The sequence below is a fragment of the Rhincodon typus genome, chromosome 3 (assembly GCF_021869965.1).
Source record: "Rhincodon typus isolate 14 chromosome 3, sRhiTyp1.1, whole genome shotgun sequence".
NCBI lineage: Eukaryota > Metazoa > Chordata > Chondrichthyes > Orectolobiformes > Rhincodontidae > Rhincodon > Rhincodon typus.
This window is the reverse complement of record NC_063334.1, coordinates 98,571,440-98,590,392: the sequence shown is the minus strand read 5'-3', so window position 1 is coordinate 98,590,392 and position 18,953 is coordinate 98,571,440. Positions and strand designations below refer to the sequence as shown.

The 18,953-nt window shown below is 40.5% G+C and overlaps 1 protein-coding gene across 1 annotated transcript in view; it reads right to left on the bottom strand.

Moving 5' to 3' along the window:
* The window catches only part of iqgap2 (IQ motif containing GTPase activating protein 2), a 333,913-nt gene that overhangs the window by 25,600 nt on the left and 289,360 nt on the right, over nt 1-18,953 (bottom strand). Inside the window, exons 31-32 of the mRNA XM_048593829.1 lie at nt 18,795-18,897; nt 17,011-17,152 (exon numbers count right to left, since the gene is read on the bottom strand). Coding sequence (XP_048449786.1) covers nt 17,011-17,152; nt 18,795-18,897 — 245 coding nt within the window. The remainder of the gene's footprint in view (nt 1-17,010; nt 17,153-18,794; nt 18,898-18,953) is intronic.

The window sequence follows — 18,953 nt, the reverse complement described above, 5'->3', positions numbered from 1 at the left end:
GCAGGATTTTTTAAAATTCATTTATGGGATGAGGATGTTGCTGGCTAGGCAGCATTTATTATCCATCCGTAATTGCCCAGAGAGCAGTGTAGAGTCAGCCACATTGCTGTGGGTCTGGATCACATGTAGGCCAGTGGACACTAAAGGACACTAGTGAACCAGGTGGGTTTTTCCAACAATCGACAATGGATTCATTATTAGATTCTGAATTCCAGATATTTTATTGAATTCAAATTCCACCATCTGCTGTGGTGAGATTCGAACCCAGGTCTCCAGAATGTTATCTGGGTCTCTGTATTAACAGTCCAGTGATAATACCACTAGGCCATTGCCTCTCCTATGGTCTCATACTTCTGTGAAAGGTAGATTGCTCAGGACAAGTTCTCTTTTGTTGGTTCCCTTGTCACTTGTTGCAGGCATTGCCCATCAGATGTCTTTCAGGACTCAATCAAGTCAATCCATTTTCTTAAAAACAACTAGTCAAAGAAACCACAGCTGAATCATGCTTAACTACCAAATAACTTCATGAACAAATGATTTAAAGGAACACACTATGTCAGGCATACAGTTTACATCTAATTTGTTACTTTCTCAAAAAGTAACCAAGCTTTGCTACTTCAATCCAACAGTTTTACAGCACATTCTTGTTTAAATGATGCAACTGGATTCATAGTGACAAAATACCCTGCAGTTTGCAAAATACCCTGCAGAAGCTTCCTGTTTATCTCAACATTACAGTGTATGTTATGCCATTTTTTAGAACTTGTGTCTCAGCACTTTTTCTGGAAAAAATGTACTTCTGCGCCCCAGCAAAAAAATGCTTGATGTGCATTCTTAGAAACTTATCAAAAGGAAACATATTTCAATATATCCCAGCAAATTAATCAAGCCTGATAATGATTCATTGAGAAAAATAAAAGTAAGTTCATTTTGAATATTTTAAATTTTACTGAGTGCAGACCTGTGGTATTCCTGCCACTGACTGCATCCATAAATGTAAACTGTCAGAGAACTTCAGTAAACAAAGTGGATACAGTACAGTTGCATTTGGACTAGGTTGTTCTGTTCTGGAAAGCAAACATCAATCTCACACCTAAAGATATCAGATATCATGGTAAAGTGACCATAAAGTGAACGCTCCTTCCGACCAGAAATTAAATATGAGCAATTGTTCACTTTTAAAATTGGCATGAGAATCAGAAGCCATTTACTTTCTATCAGAATTCATCAGTCTCTGACACTATTTGGAAATACCCATGTGTATCATTCTTTGAATTTTAGTATAGATAAAAGTTCATTTTTCATCCTGAAAAGTCTCCTGTATATATATAAAATTCCTCTGATGTTAGAATTCATCTTGGACAATGGCTTTCAACAGAAAGTGCAGAAGATAAAATGAATGTCAATGTCCTACTGTCCCATGCCATTAGCACTGAAGACAAATTTTAACCCTCTGGTGTCAACAAAAGCATCGTACATTACCTATAAAATGCTTTAAAAATCATTAAAATTAGTTTACCTGGGGCACATAATTGAGCCTATTATGTTTTCAGCCCTGCTTGACCTATCATTTGGTAACAATTCTTTCAGTGGCTAACCTTATTTGAAGGGTGTGCTCCTCAGCTTTACTGGTTTTGAGAATATGCTGCAAACTAGATCTGGAATCATGTAATGCCTAATTAAACTGGAAAGAAAGATCATAAGAAAAAAAAATTGAATGTTATCATCGCAATAACTTGCTGGGAATTAAGGCAGTATCATGTGGTTTGCTTCTGACAGCCACCTATGCCATTATGGATTCCATATCTACCCTATTCCATACTTACTACTCAAGAGGTATTAACACATAGGTCACAGCACCAGAAAGAGAATAATTGTGGTATTGTGTTTCACCTTACCCACCTACATTTTTGGATGCATTGGCAACCTTGGTATTGTTCCTTGACCTTAAACTAAATGAAAATTCGAGAATATTAAAGATGATAATGTTTACAGCAGTCCAATAGGCAAAACTAGTGACGGTGGGGTAATGGACATATGTTCCATATTGCCATTTTTAAAAAAAAGTCTACTAATGTGTTGTTAATGCTGCATAACAGTGAAATAAAATTGAAGGAAAATTGATGACTATGAAAACTACACGTGTGGACAAAAGAGGGGCATGGGATAGTATCCCTTCAAAATTCTGATAATGGGATATACTGACAGCGATGATAAGGAAGCAAATTTGTAGGCTTTGGTCCAGTGACTGTTGTAGAAATATCTGTCTTATCCTGGTGAGAGACTTGGAAGGACTAATATCTCATGACCTGGCTTCTCAACTGTGCAAGACATGGCACTGGAAGATGCTGCTGAGGCCCTCGATATCCCTCTCAGTAAAGTTTAGGTCATTTAAAATGAAGATGATGAGGTATTTCTTCAGAGGCTGGAGAATCTTTAGAATCTTCTACTCCAGAGGAAACTCAACAATGTGCATGTTAATGACAGAAATCAGTGTATTTGTGGAGACCACTGCCAAAGAATATAGAGAGGGTGTGGAAAAGTGGCATTGAGATTGAAGATCAGCCGCGATCTAGTTAAATAGCAAAGCAGGTCTGTGGCCTGAATGGCCTCTTCCTGCTCCTACTGCAGACCGTGCGCACCTGAACAGTGGAGAAGGGGTCAATATCACTAACATTGGCAGGAACTAGGTTTTATGCTGGATAGTGTTGTGTTTTCAAAGTTGTTTTCTATCAGGCAGTCCTGATCTCAACAGTACCCCGAGGGATGCATGATCCTCCTGTGTGTTAGTAAGTTGACAGGGATTGTGTTGAACTGGAATGCCTTCTGCAGTTCCAGAGATCATGTGAAGAGGTTCAACATCAAGCAAGTGAGGCACTGCAAACGGTCTTGAAGTTTAATCAACAATTGATTAGACTGGATTGGAGGAAACTGGGCAGAAAAAGGACCAAGCAAAATACTAGAATGCTTTATAGTTGTGTAACTTCACAGCAAGTGTAGAACATGTAAAAGACCATCAGATTCACAATAATGATAATAATTACATTTTTCTCTTCAATTTCTTTTCCTTATTCTTTCATTTTCTAAGTATTACTCTATTTTTGTAGAACTGGCAACTTTAATTCTATAAATCTCAGACATTTACCAGATTTTATTCTGATTTAACAAAGAGTACAGACATGTACATAATACGGGCTACAGACCAAGCTTGAGCTCTAATCCGATCATGCTGTGCCTATGTGGAACAATTGCAGTTACAAACATATGGAGCTGTTGAATTGTGCTAATTACTACATCTGGAAAACATCAATACCGTAGAAGAATGTTGTAGTCTTAGGAGGCTAGGTCATGCTGACTCACACAAATGAGTAAGATGTTACTTTATCTGATAGAGACAAGTCATCCACCAGCATTCAACTACAACTGGCTCGAACTTTTAAAACAGAAGCACATTCTGCCTGAGCAATTGGGTACAAATAATTATCATCTGGTCCAGTTCACCTCATGATGTGAAATTTGACCATGTTATAAAAGTGCTTGTTGTATGAGGCATTTATATAACATTCATGTAAGAAAAATCCTCTAAGTAAAACAGCATTGAATACAACATTAGCCTTTACCAAAATATAAAGAACAATTCTTCTTGCATTAGGTCATGCTTGATCCAATCTAAACATATTTCGCACTGTCGGTAAAACATCTAGTTAAAAGGAGCTTTTGACAATATGCACAATCTGAGTTGATTACCAGAGTGGATTCTGATGATTTCCACCATGACTTTGTAGGAATGCTTCAACCATACGTAAGCTTGTAGAAAGTTCAGTTCACCTATCAGTATTTGCCAACTTACACTGGATCCCAGGCAGTTTTTGACTTTAAAATTCTCTTTCCTATTTAATATCCCTGTATGGCCCTACCTGGCCTATCTCTGAATCTCTAGAACCTGCCTCCAAAACTCCTGAAAAGAGATCTGCTCCTCTAATTCTGGTCTGTTTACACCTCTATTTATAATTATTCCACCATTGGTGGTGTCATCTTTTGGGAATTACTTCCCTAAACTTCTTCATCTATCTCACCCTCATTCTCCTCATTTAAGAACCTCCTTAAAACCTATCCACTTGACCAAGCTTTTGAGTAACTGAGCTAACATCTTCTTCAGGATCATACATAGTTTTATAATGTCAAATGTTTCATTCTGGTGAAGGTGCAATATTAATTCCTGTTCTTAGTACCACTCTGTACAAAAAAGGGAAACTAAATCAACTCAGAATCGAAGCTGCAAAATATCAGGAATCAAACTTGTCTTGTAATCAGATTGCATATATACGGGAAGACATGCTAATATTTTCAGCCAGGACTTGCTGAATTATCCTTAAGCAGTATGTGCTTTATTTCATGGACACAGCAGGCCAAGCAGCATCATAGGAGCAGAGAGGCTGACGTTTCGGGCCTAGACCCTTCATCAGAAAAGGGGGAGGGGAAAGGGGTTCTGAAATAAATAGGGAGAGAGTGGGAGGCGGATAGAAGATGGATAGAGGAGAGGATAGGTGGAGAGGAAACAAACAGGTCGAAGAGGCGGGGATGGGGCCAGTAAAGGTGAGTGTAGGTGGGGAGTTAGGAAGGGGATAGGTCAGTCCAGGGAGGACGGACAGGTCAAGGGGGCGGGATGAGGTTGGTCGGTAGGGGATGGAGGTGCGGCTTGAGGTGGGAGGAGGGGATAGGTGGGAGGAAGAACAGGTTAGGGAGGCAGGGACGAGCTGGACTGGTTTTGGGATGCAGTAGGGGGAGGGGAGATTTTGAAACTTGTGAAATCCACATTGATACCATTGGGCTGCAGGGTTCCCAAGCGGAATATGAGTTGCTGTTCCTGCAACCTTCGGGTGGCATCGTTGTGGCACTGCAGGAGGCCCAGGATGGACATGTCGTCTGAGGAATGGGAGGGGGAGTTGAAATGGTTCGCGACTGGGAGGTGCAGTTGTTTATTGCGAACCGAGCGTAGGTGTTCTGCAAAGGGGTCCCCGAGCCTCCACTTGGTTTCCCCGATGTAGAGGAAGCCACACCGGGTACAGCGGATGCAGTATACCACATTGGCAGATGTGCAGGTGAACATCTGCTTGATGTGGAAAGTCTTCTTGGGGCTGCTCGTCCCTGCCTCCCTAACCTGTTCTTCCTCCCACCTATCCCTTCCTCCCACCTCAAGCCGTACCTCCATCCCCTACCGACCAACCTCATCCCGCCCCCTTGACCTGTCCGTCCTCCCTGGACTGACCTATCTTGTCCCTAACTCCCCACCCACACTCACCTTTCCTGGCCCCATCCCCGCCTCTTCGACCTGTTTGTTTCCTCTCCACCTATCCTCTCCTCTATCCATCTTCTATCTGCCTCCCATTCTCTCCCTATTTATTTCAGAACCCCCTTCCCCTCCCCTCCCCCTTTTCTGATGAAGGGTCTAGGCCCGAAACGTCAGCCTCTCTGCTCCTATGATGCTGCTTGGCCTGCTGTGTTCATCCAGCCCTGCACCTTGTTGTCTCGGATTCTCCAGCATCTGCAGTTCCTACTATCTCTGTGCTTTATTTCATCTTCTAATATTTGCAAAACTTAGTTTGTTTTTAAGAGAGTTGACTGCATTGAAAAATTATTTCTAAATTTTCCAAATCATTGCATCCATCCCTCAGATCAAAGCAACAAACCCACTAAAGTCCTTTACCGAGCAACCCCCTAATATAAATGCTGCATAATGTGGTTTTAAAACAGAAAAAGTAAACCTGACACTGCAACAAAAGCAAAATAATGCAGACGCTAGAAATCTGAAATGAACACAAAGAGCCGGAGAAATTCAGTTGGTCTGGCAGCATTTGTGGAGACAGAAATGGAGCTAATGTTTCATGTCCGATATGGCTTCTTTCTGGGCATATGCACTCTTCAACACAAGGAACATTTTCTTTGCTCATGGTTTCATTTGAGAATAGACTACCCTATGATTGTCAGTGAGGCGATTTTATCAAGTTGCCTACAAAAATAAAGGCAGCAGCATTTTATAACTCCATTTTATAATATAAATAATCTTATCTGCAGCTGCTTAAGAAGGTAGGAAATTTATATGTTCCCAGATCTTACGGAATTCTTTCCTTTTATTGAAGAGTTCACCAGATTTATTTTCATATGGAGTTGATTTATCTGAAAGCACTATGCCTGTGCCAGGATTTGCATGTTTTCTGGTTGGTCCAGTCCACATCAGTTCATTCGTGTTATATAGACCCAGAGTCACTTCAAATGATTTGTCCAAGACTGCGTGGTACAGAACGTTTGAGCACGAGCACTCGAAAATTATGGAAGTGGATTACAGGGACTAAGCATGATGCAAATAACGCAAGTGTGGTAACATTAAAAAAACACACTCAGACTATTGAAATTTAAAATACGATGATGCGACAGGTTTAACCAGATTATCTAATCTTTTCATCACAATTAAAATTTGTCATTAAGATCTGCCTGTGAGAGGAATGCAATTTGTTTCTATGGCCATGAAGTTGGCAATCATAACATTTGTGATTAAAATACTGCAGTGATATACAGGGTCTGATTATTTAAGGTAAGGCAGTGGAAGGAGTGGGTGGTAGTAGATGTTTGCCAATTTGCAAGTTCTGACAAGTTTAACAGAGATCACAATAGGATGTGGAGGAAATTATGACTGTGGGGGTGGCAGGATAGAGGGGCCTAATTATGGGACAATTAACAAAAGAAGCCTTGATGTTAAGTTTATGTTAATTTACATACATTCTTTTGGAAATATAGATGACGTATAATGCTTGACATTCAACAGACTGCAGCTGCATCTTTTTTCCCCAACTCCATACTCCATTTTTGGTTTTGTTTTATGATCAGCAACAATAATTAAAGATTATCTAACTCCCTTCAGGAATTATAAACTAAACTCGTCCATGATGTGACATCTCAACGCTGTGTGAAGTTAACAGACTTCATCTAATGGACTGAAATGTCTCAGAGGTTTACAGGATATTCCAGTAGGGTGGTGACAATTAAATGTCTCATTGACTTGGTCACAGGATAGGACAGAATACATCCTGTCAATCAATAAAGTGAATGAACAGATTGAAGAGAATAATTCAAAAGGTGTACAATCAAAACTTGAAGTTTTAGGACCCCAATTGACCTTCAAGGATCATAGCTGTTCAAATTATTTCACACTAACTGGTGCAGGCAGTACTGAAAAAAGTACAAAGTGGATGAGCCAAGCAAATAATTTGCTCTTGTGAATCTACATGACGGAAACATTCTAATGGCCCTTGAACACTGTTCCAATGTATGTAATACCACAAGAGCTGGCATGGTAACAAGGAATAGTGGTGGAAAAAGAGAGAATAATGACTGACTACATTGAAAACACATGAAATAATCTCATGAAAGAAAACCCAAAAGTACCTATGGGGATGGGGAAAGCAGGCAGTAATACAAAAAAAAAAATGGGTATGGGCTATTTTTAAAATTAGCAACATAACCAGGAATGCAATGACCATAAAATTTCAACACAAATATTCATAAACATTGTATGCATCTGCATCATAAGACAGTGTGCAATCAGGGAATTCAAACCCCTACAGAACCAGCAAAGAGCTCTCCTAAGATTCTGAAAGGGTTTGAAAGGGGCGTTGAAAATGTGGTCCCATATCAGGGTTATGACAAAGACCAACAGTCATAAATATTAAGCAAGTTACTGAGAATTCTAATGGGGAATTGTGGACAGACTCCTTTATCCAGAGTGGTTTTGAATTCAAAGAGTGGTTGAGGTGAATAGCAGAGATGCATTCTAGGAGAAAGGAATGCATTCAAGGAAGGAATGGATGGACATTTTGAAGTTATATGAAGGAGGGTGGGAGGAAATTTTTGGGAAGCATAAATGCCAGCATGGACTAGGTACATGGTACACTTAGAATATAATGAAACACTGTAAAACAAATGATAAGATGTCCAATCTCTCTGAAGGGCTACAACCATCTATAATATTCTGCATTGAAAACCATAATTTGCAAAATTTATCGACAATAATGGAAAGATTATTTCTACACTGTATTTCTGAAGGAGGGTCCAGATCTGAAACGTCAGCTTTCCTGCTCCGACGATGTTGCTTGGCCTGCTGTGTTCATGCAGCCCTACACCTTGATGTCTCAGATTCTCCAGCATCGGCAGTTCCTACTATTTCTCTCCTCATACCATTTCTACACTGTAGATGTTTTAAAAGAATGTTAACAAGATACCCTGGATACCATCCTTAAATAATCTCACTTGGCCTGATCAAAGGTGCACACAACTTTACGCTATCTAAATTACATACCATGATCAAACTTGATGGTGATATTGACGATTGCTTTCTCTTTTACGTCCACTCACACCACAAGTTTATATCTATATAGCTCCTTTAACATGATAAAGCATCCAAAAGAACTTTACAGGAGCATTTTGTGACTAAATGTAACATTGAGAGACATATTGAGATATTAAGATGATGACTAAAATCTTGGACAAAGAGCTAGGTTTTAAGGAGTGTCTTAAAAGAAGAAAGTAAAGTGGAGAAGTGGAGAGCGATTCCAGAGGTTGGGACCCAGGCAGCTGAAGGCATGGTTGTAAATTTACCAGCTAAAAGTACAAGGATATCAGATAAGAAAGAATACCATCTCCTGCAAGCTTCTCTTCAACCTCTTACCATCCTGACTTGAAAATATATCATTGTTCCTGCAGTAACTGGGTCACAATCCTGGAACACCCTCCCCCACAGCATCGTGGTTGTATCCAAACCAAACCGAACTGCAGCACTTCAAGGTGGAAGTTCATCACCACTCTCACACAGGCAATGAATGCTGGTGCAGCTAACGGTGCCCACATTCCCACAGCAAATGCAAGTCGCAATGGAAAATGTTCAAGAGGCCAAAACTAGAAACAGCCAAATATTTCAGATTAGCTGGACTGGAAACAACTGCGGAGTTCAGGAGGACAAGGCCACGGAAGAATTTGAAACAAAGATGAGAATTTTAAATTCAGGACACTGCTCGATTGGGAGCGAGTTTAGGTCAGCAGGATGTGCTGGGAGTTTGGATGACTTTGAACTTATGGACGATAAAATGGGAGACCAGCTAGGAATGTATTGGAATTCTATACTCTTCGGGTAAAGGAGGTATAAATGAGGGTTTCAGCAGATGATCTGAAGGCAGGGGCAAATCAGGTGATGTCACAGAGCAGGAAATTGGGTGTATGAGCGATAGCACCAGAAGAGAGTTTGAAACTCAGCTACATTTGAGATTTGATATCAATTGCTGCTGTTTTCAAACTATAAATGTTAAGTGGTTGATAAGTCAGCTAATTTTCTGCCTAATGCTCCAAGGAGCTGCAGAAGAGCTCTAGAACAAGCTTTATGACAGTATGAGATAACAAGGTGTAGAGCTGGATGAACACAACAGGCCAAGCAGCATCAGAGGAGCAGGAAAGCTGACGTTTCGGGTCCGGACCCTTCTTCAGAAATGGGGGAGGGGAAGGGGATTCTGAAATAAAGAGAGAGAGGGGGGGAGGCGGATGGAAGATGGATAAAGGAGCAGATAGGTGGAGAGGAGACAGACAGGTCAAAGAGGCGAGGATGGAGCCAGTAAAGGTGAGAGTGTAGGTGGGGAGTTAGGATGGGGGTAGGTCTGTCCAGGGAAGACGGACAGGTCAAGGAGGCTCGTAGGTAGGAGGTGGGGGTGGGGGTGGGGGTTAGGGTTGAGGTGGGAGAAGTGGATATGCGGGAGAAAGGATGGACAGGTTAGGGACTTGAGGACGAGTTGGGCTGGTTTTGGGATGTGGTCGGGGGCGGGGAGAGTTTGAAGCGTATGACTTGTTTATGCATGTACCGTGAGCACAACTGATAATCTCAAATTGGTTATATGTCAGATCTTAGCACAATCGAAATGTACAAACATTGGCACCACAGTACACAATCAAGGAATCACACCTTGGCACTTTGTTCAGAGTTTCTTGAACAGTCTGGCATAATCTCAGGCAGTTGCCCTAGAGGCATGAAGTCATGAACTAGGGAAGAGTTTTGCTTCAAATGGGAAATTCAAAAATTTCATAGCTTGCATTCCATGGAGTTCGGAATTAAGTGCATGAAAAATCTTGACAATCAGCTTACTGACCTTTCATTCAATCGTTACACCTACAATAAATTACCTGTTACTGAATTTGACCTGTGCTGCAGTATCAAACCCTTGATATCATTCAGTTCTCTTATAGGAGTAAAAGTAAGCAAGACTGCAAGACAAGACTGCTTTTGCTACCAAGTAAGCAGTCAAGATGGAACATAGAAAATCTAAGAAGTGTCACATAAGGATGAAACAAAACATGAAACTTTTAGCATAGAACACTTGATTGGTTAAAGGGATTAACTGTTGATCTGCTATCAAAAAAAGAAGTTTCTCATAACCAGAGGTATTGCTTTCAACAATATTCTCTCCATATTCGGACTACAAACATCTAACACAACAAAACTGGCTTGCAAGTATGAGACAGAGGGTGGTGGAGGAGGATTGTTTTTTGGACTGGAGGCCTGTGGCCAGCGGTGTGTCGCAAGGATTGGTGCTGGGTCCACTGCTTTTCATCATTTGTATAAACGATTTGGATGTGAACTTAAGAGGTATGATTAGTACGTTTGTAGATAACACCAAAATAGATGTAGTGAACAGGGAGTAAGGTTATCTCAGAGTGCAATGGGACCTTGATCAGATGGGCCAATGCGCCGAGGAGTGGCAAATAAGTTTAATTTAGACAAATGAGGTGTTGCATTTTTGTAAGGCATACCAGGGTAGCTAACGGTAGGGCCCTGGGGAGTGTTGCCAAACAGAGAGACCTTGAGGTGTAGGTGCATAGTTCCTCAAAAGTGGAGTCGCATGTAGACAGGGTGATGAAGGTGGTATTGGTATGCTTGCCTTCATTGGTCAGTGCATGGAGTATGAATTGGGGTGTTATGTTGTGGCTGTACAGAACATTTGAGGCCATTTTTACCATACTGCGTTCAATTCTGGTCTTCCTGCTATAGGAAAGATATTGTCATACTTGAAAGGGTTCAGAAAAAAATTTACAAGGATGTTGCCGAGATTATAGCGTTTGAGCTATAGGGAGAGACTGAATAGGCTGGGGCTATTTTCCCTGGGGTGTTAGGGGCTGAGAGGTGACCTTGTAGAGGTTCATAAAATCATGAGGGACATGGATAGAGTGAATAGCCAAGGTCTTTTTCCCAGGGTTGGGGAGTCCAAAACTAGATGGCATAGGTTTAAGCTGAGAGGGGAAAGATTTAAAAGGGACATAAGGGGCAATTTTTTCATGCAGACGATGGTGCATGTATGGAACAAGCTGCCAGAAGTGGTCATGGAGGTGGGTACAATTACAACATTTAAAAAGCATCTGGATAGGTACATAAATAGGAGGGGTTTAGAGGGATATAGGCCAAATGGGACGAGATCAGTTTGGGATATCTGGTCAGCATGGACAATTTGGATTGATGGGTCTGTTTCCGTGCTATATAACTCTATGGCTCTATCACTCAGAACGTGTGTCAAAGGTTAGGTGTGAATCTGCAATTGTTATCCAGTATAGCCTATCTCAATTGCACTAAGAACTGAATCACAATCAATGAGAGATTATCAGGTGAGCTCACAGAGTGGTTCCCTTACACGTGTACTGTCATAAAAACCTTGCTCTACAACTCTTCAGTTCCTTGTGGCATGAGGTAACAAAGTAACTCATTAATCAACCACAGTATTTTAGTTTGAATACGCAGCTATGAAGGGGGTTACATACAATGTAAGGTAACCATCATTTTCTAACTTTTTTTGTCCACATTAACTAACTTTGATGATTAACAACTTGAGGCTATCGTGGAATACTGATATTCTGAAGTGTCATTTCTTATAGAGTTTAGTTGGAGCAAAAAAAGTTATGGCAAACCAATGTTGAACAGGCATTTGAAAATGCACATTTGCTTGACTCGAGAGGCTTTAATGAGGTCAGGACCTGAATGGCTCTGGCAGAACTCAAACTGGATGTCAGTGAGCAGGTCACCAATGATTGAGAGTAGACTGATGGTGTGGCAATTGGTTGGGTTGAATTTGGCCTGCACTTTATGTACAGAAAGTAACTGGACAATTTCTCACATGGTTGGGTAGCTGCAACAGAACTGCTTGGCTAGGGGGTCTGACAAATTCTGGAATTTTCAGTATTATTGTTGGATGTTGTCAGGCCCATTGCCTTTGCAGTATCCAATGCCTCCAATCGTTTCTTAATATTATGTGCAGCAGGTTGAACCATCTGAAGACTGGCATCTGTGGTGCTGGAGACCTCAGGAGATGGCAGAAATGAATCACCCACTCCGCACTTCTGGCTCAAAATCGTTGCAAATGCTTCAGCCTTCTCTTTCATACAAATAGCTCCCCCATTATTGAAGATGGGGATATTTGTGGAGCCTCCTCCTACAGTGACTTCATTCCCTTGATGCCAACTAAGCAGCAATTCATGCCCTCCCACCAACTATCACATTTTGCCTTACACTTACCAATGACAACTCATTATCTACATGGGCAGACCATAGGGTCCATTTAGAGATGAAATAATGTTCAAAGTGAATACTGCAATATTTCTATCTGAAAGAAAACACTATTGAAAATCCATTTACAACATGTACATTTCTTCAACTGCAGAATGCTTCATAACAAAAAGCATTTCATTGAAGTGCATATTCCTTAGAACGAGCATTGGAATTCAAAAACCCAATTCACACTTTATAACCACTTGGAGCTGTCAAAGTGGGAAATGGCAGGTATCTGACTGCAAAAATGGATTTTGTGAAATCCATCATGCAGCATTAATCCAGTAATGGAAAACCGCATGCTCATGCTAACAGATAGCAAAATATCAAGCAATGATATTTTTGATAAAACACAGCAGACATTTTGTTCAAGGATTTAAAAAGAAAAAAAGACTTTTAAACACCTTCACTGCTTTCATTTACCCTTTCAATTGCTGCCTTTGATAAATCTGTTGATACGCTAATGTTGTTATCTACTTTTTGCATACATTCATGTCTACTTTTAATAATCCCTTCCTCTCCTTAAAGGCATCCAGTATCATTTTCAAAGGGGTATTCTGCTTCTCCAAAACTCTGGCGATCCAAGACAATTCACAAGGCTCAATCTGGTTCCCATTGGGTCTAATCTTGACACTTCATGTTGAGGTCATTACAGGAGCGGAGGCAGATACTTATTAGACATAGGCTTCCCATGTGGCCTCCAACTAACTGAGATGCGCAGAGCATAATTCTGCCACATTCCCATCCCAGTGGAAACTTGTAAGGGTCTTTTTTTGGGGGTGGGGGGTGGGTGGAGGTGGACGGAAGTTCTCATTTTTCGGCTCATCCACCATTTTTGTCAAGGGAGAGTGGTTTTCCATTCCTGGCAGAAATCCAGGCCCAAGGCATTATTGGTCCCAAATCTGCTAATCCACATCAGAATCCCTATTTCCACACAGATTAGAAAAAAAAAGTTACCAATTTAATTTTAGAGGATTTTTCCAGCCTGCCTTCTGATGCAGTTACTTCTAAATTTTAAATTTTAAATTTTGACCACAGAAATGCTTAAGATAGTACGGGCAGGCTGAACCAGTAAACAAAATTTTGGAGTTTGATTTGGGAGGAGTGAGAGAGGAAAAGTGAGAAAGTGGGACGAAAGAACAGAATTATTCTGAAGGTAGACGTTCATGGTATTAAAGGCACAGGTACAACTTACCTACAAACCTGCTCAGGGATCGGCAGCAGACTAGTTTAGCTGTGTTGAGAGACTTAAAAAGTGGATTGTTCTTCTTAGAGCAGTGAAGTTTACAGGAACACTTATTAGTAGTCTAAAGTGAAGATATTAATACAACAAATTTAGAGAAACTATATTCCATGGCAACAGGGTAAGTAGAGTGACCTCAAATTTAAAATAAATGAAAAAATAACTAGAGGGGAAGCAAGGATAAATTTCTTTATAAAGGATCATTAAGTTCTAGCATGCACTGCCTGGAAGGGTCATGGAATTAGATTTTAAAAGACAATTGGGCATGTGCTTGAAGATGTCAAATTTGCAAAGTTTGGGGGAAAACTGGGGTGTGGGACAGAATTTGAACAGTCAGCACTAGTACAACAGACTGAACCGTGTAAAATTACAGGAGACAGACTAAGAGAAAATGAGAAGCACATGACGAAGAACAAAAATCTGGAACAAACTGGTTGTGTTGTATGGACGGAGACCAAGAATAAAAGATCAAGGATGTGAGAGTCATATGCTGTGGTTGAGAGATTGTGGTTAAACTAGATTTTGTTTTTGTCTATACAGCTTTTGGAAACTGAAGTTAGAAAGGAATTTCAAATCTTTGACAAAGTCAATATGGTCAAACCACATTTCAATGCCAACTTTAAATGAATTTGCAAGGTAATAGGTTGTCCTCTAAAGGAACAAGTCAAACTTAACCTTGATGTATGAAAATCAAATTTACATTGCCCCACGTTCAAAGAATATTTCAAGGTCAAATCTTAGAATAGGTTTTGACAAAGTAAATAAATGTAAATTGTTGCATTTCTTGAAAAAAAAGACTATCTCCAACAAAAAAAGGCAGCTCACCATATGCTTAGTCTGAAAGAAAATGAGGTAGAAAAATAACCTAAAACGGAGCCAGTGGAAATTTCTAAATCTAAGGAATAATCCATAGTTGACATTTAACTTGAATAAGCATCAGGGGATCAACTTTAATTTCCAAGTGGAAATGTTGCAAATTGAGCTGCTGAGGCCATTCTGGGGAGGTAACAGGGAAGCTCGCTCAATTTAAACACCAGATTCCAATAACACGTCACTTGTTGACTCTCTGACCAAAGTCAAGCCAGCAAGAAGTGGCTGTCTGGTTCTTTGTCCCTCCTGCTCGAATCATCAAATTTCACTGTCTAAAATGGATGGGTTTTATACCCATGTCTCCAGAAAATGAACCTGGGACTCTAGATTACTATTTCAGTAACATTAACAGGGTGAGATGGTGGTGTAGTGGTAAATAAGTTAAAGAATACAATAATTTTATTGCCTTTCCTTGGGGGAAAAAAGAGCAATAATGGAAAGTCTCAACCACCATAGAACATTATAACATCTGAAATGGTAACTTTGCCATACAGATTTGCATTTGTAGAATACATATATTAGTTCTTTCAAATGTTCCACTGCACTTAGGTACCCTTAATTTGCATTGGCATGACCAGCCAGCAAATGCAGCACATAACCTTTGCAAAGTAACATTTCACCAAATGGAACAAACAAATCTGATTTTGCCAATATTAATTCTAGAGGGAATGATGACTAAGATGCTGGAAAAACAAATGATTTTTGTTGTTCAGAGTCACTCTTGCATCTACCTGCACCATTGGAAGAGACAGAGGGCGTTAGTTTAAAATTTATCTGCGCTTCTGGCAATGCCGTATTCTGCAATTCTGCACCAAAGTGTTAGTCAAGTGTACACATGTCCTAAATCTATAAGCAAATGACTAAGAAAACAGTTTTACCACTTATTCCAAGCTCACATATTTTATAGTTTCCCCACTGTGGAGCCAACTGAGCTAAAAACTTGGATAACAGCCACGAAGATTTACTACAAGGAATTAACTACTGATCACAGGAATTTGTAATTTGTAATTGCCTAATCTGAATATTTGAATTAGAGAAATTCTCTGACGTTAAATTCAATATTTTCTACAAAGCAGGCAATCTGAATTTGAGTCTCAACTCAATCAGATTTTAACAGCAAAATCAACCTAGTCAATATTTTTTGAGAGTGCAAAGCACAGGAAATTGATTAGTTTACTTGTGAGTAGTGCATTCATGTGTTCTATAGAAAATAAGTCAGTGACTGGTTATAAATTGTGACTTGTGTCAGAGTGTACTTCAGTTGGCTTACAGAAAGAGAAAATTCACAACAGCACAAGATACTACATAAACTGGCGATTCAAACATCAGAGTTTCATAGCACTGAAAGAGGCCCCTCTACCTATTGAGTCTGTGCAATAGAATCATAGAATCCCTATAGCGCTGAAAGATGCCATACGGCGCACGAGTCTGCATCTATCTTCCGATCCCTCTACCAAGGCAAAAAATATCACCTTAACTATCCTATGTCTTCTCTACTCAAAGGAAGAGAACTCCAACCCATCTAATCTCTCTCCATAGCTTCAATACTCCACCCCACGCAACATCCTGGCGAATCTCTTCTGCACCTTTTTTTTTCCATTTTTTATTGCAGAATCCCTACAGTGTGGAAACAGGCCATTCGGCCCAACAAGCCCACACTGACCCTCAGAGCATCCCACCCAGACCCATCCCCCTATACCCCACCTAATCTACACATCCCTGAACACTGTGGGCAATTTACCATGGCCAATCTGCCTAGCCTGCACATCTTTGGACTGTGGGAGGAAACTGGAGCACCCGGAGGAAACCCATGCAGACACGGGGAAAATGCGCAAACTCCGCACAGACAGTCGCCTGAGGGTGGAATCGAACCCAGGTCACTGGCATTGTGAGGCAGCAGCGCTAACCACTGAGCTACCGTTAGAAATATTACAAAACTAGTTTACTTCTTCAACTAATAAGCTATCAATTGAAATAGTAAATTGGCTTTGTAAGATTCAATAAACTCATGCTTGGGCAGGAACATAGTTGCTTTGACGCTCTATAAAAACTATTGGATTAGTTTGAGAGTTTTATAGTGTTAGGGTGTCACAATTAAAATTAGGAGAGTTGAGACATATTGAGATTAACATATCAATCACAGTTGGATGCTGCAGAATACACCAGTATTTTGCAGCTTCAATTGGCCATATCCACTTCTCGCTTTATGAAAGAAGGAAAAAGTTAATCTACAAAACCAGATGGTCAGACATTATTTGAGAAAGCTTACTTTATCATCAAAATCTTCATGTCTCTGTCATCCCCCTCTCGCAAATCAATCTTGCTGGTCAGCGTGAGAGAGACTCCTGTCTTTGCAAGCTGGGAAAGTACATTCTCTTTGTTGGGGTCATTTGGGTCAACTGCGCCCTCCCCTAGGAAAAAAGAAATTGAAGCAGGTTTTACTGATAAAACTGGTACTTTTGGTATCATGCAACCTCTTTTGTTTAAACGGTTCTTGAAGTTATGTAATATCGAGACAAAAACCTACCAACTATCAAGATATAAAGCATGCAAACATTTTTTATGACAGCATGAGAAGAAACCTTAGTGGGTAAACAGACCCTTCAGCCCAACAAGGAGATAGTAGGAACTGCAGATGCTGGAGAATCCGAGACAACAAGGTGCAGAGCTGGACGAACACGGCAGGCCAAGCAGCATCATAGGAGCTGCTTGGCCTGCTGTGTTCATCCAGCTCTGCACCTTGTTGTCTCTGTCTTCAGCCCAACAAGTCCACAGTGACTCTCCAAACAGCATCCCAACCAGACTCACTCCCTACCCTATCCCTGTAACCCTGAATTTCCCAAGGCTAATCCCACCTAACCTACATATCCCTGGATGCAATGGGCAATTTCAGCATGGCCAATCTACCTAACCTGCACATCTTTGGACTGTGCAAGGAAACCCACGCAGACATGGGGAGATTACGCAAACTCCACACAGCCAGATAGTCACCCAAGGCTGGAATTGAACCCAGGTCCCTGGCGCTGAGAGACAGCAGCACTAACCACCAAGCCACTGTGCCACAATGAAGGCCAATGTGTTCAGAAGTAGGGTTGAGTTATATTTACCACTGAGAGAATGCAGCAGAGATTCACCAGACTGACACTGGGATGGCAGGACAGTTCTATGAGCAGAGATTGGTTCACCTGGGCCTGTGTTCACCAGTGTTTAGAATGATGAGAGATGATTTGATTGAAACAAAATTCTAACAGGGCCAGACAGACTAGATGCAGAAATATCTTCTCCAGTTTGGGAGTCTGGAACTCAAAATGGATTGAAATGAAGGAAGATTTCCTCATTCAAATGGTAATAAATCTGTGCAGGCCAACTCTCTGAATATATTCAAGAAACAGATTGATAATTTTTTTTAGGTATCATGTGATATGGGAGAAAGTAGGAATAGGCATTGAGATAGAAGGCGAATTATGATCATATTGAACAGTGGAGCAGGCTCAAAAGGGCCGAATAACCTACTCCTGATCTTAGTTTCTATGTTTCCAAGGGACATTAGCAAGATAGATTGTCATAAAAACCAAGCAATGGCAGTTTCATGGCATCATTATCAAGACTAGCTTTACATTCCAGAGACCTTAATTAAGTTTAAGTAGCACTAACTACTGCAGTAGGATTTGAATTCACATTCCCAGAAAGCCTGGGCCACTAGATTTCTAATCCAGTGACATGACCAGTGCACCCTTTTTTCCTTCAGAGATAGTCAAGATAGCTAAAAGGTGCCAAATAAACGGAAGTTTGGTTGCTTACTAAATTTCCGATTTGCTGCGTTATCTGGTTAATTATTCAAACTATTGGATGATTTATTTCTTTGCCACAATATTTTTCAGCAAAAATTAAACTAGAAGTTGATCATTTTGAAAAATAGGTGAATTTAATTGTGGCTAAATCTGAAATCTGGGAAAGCAGAGTTTTCCAATTTTGAAAAAGATCAGTTTATCCACTCCGGATGAACCAGGTTCTTAGCCCAAAAAATCTACATTCAATTCTTAACTTACTCACCAATCAGAGTTTCAACATCAGGTACACTTCCCAGTCCTTCCAGTAACTCATGCAATAGGTCATTATGATCTGGTGAAATAGCTTCTTGGTGTTCTAACAGCAGCTGTCACATGGACAAGAATTAGACTGGGTCAGAAATCTGTGTCACAAGTTCATACT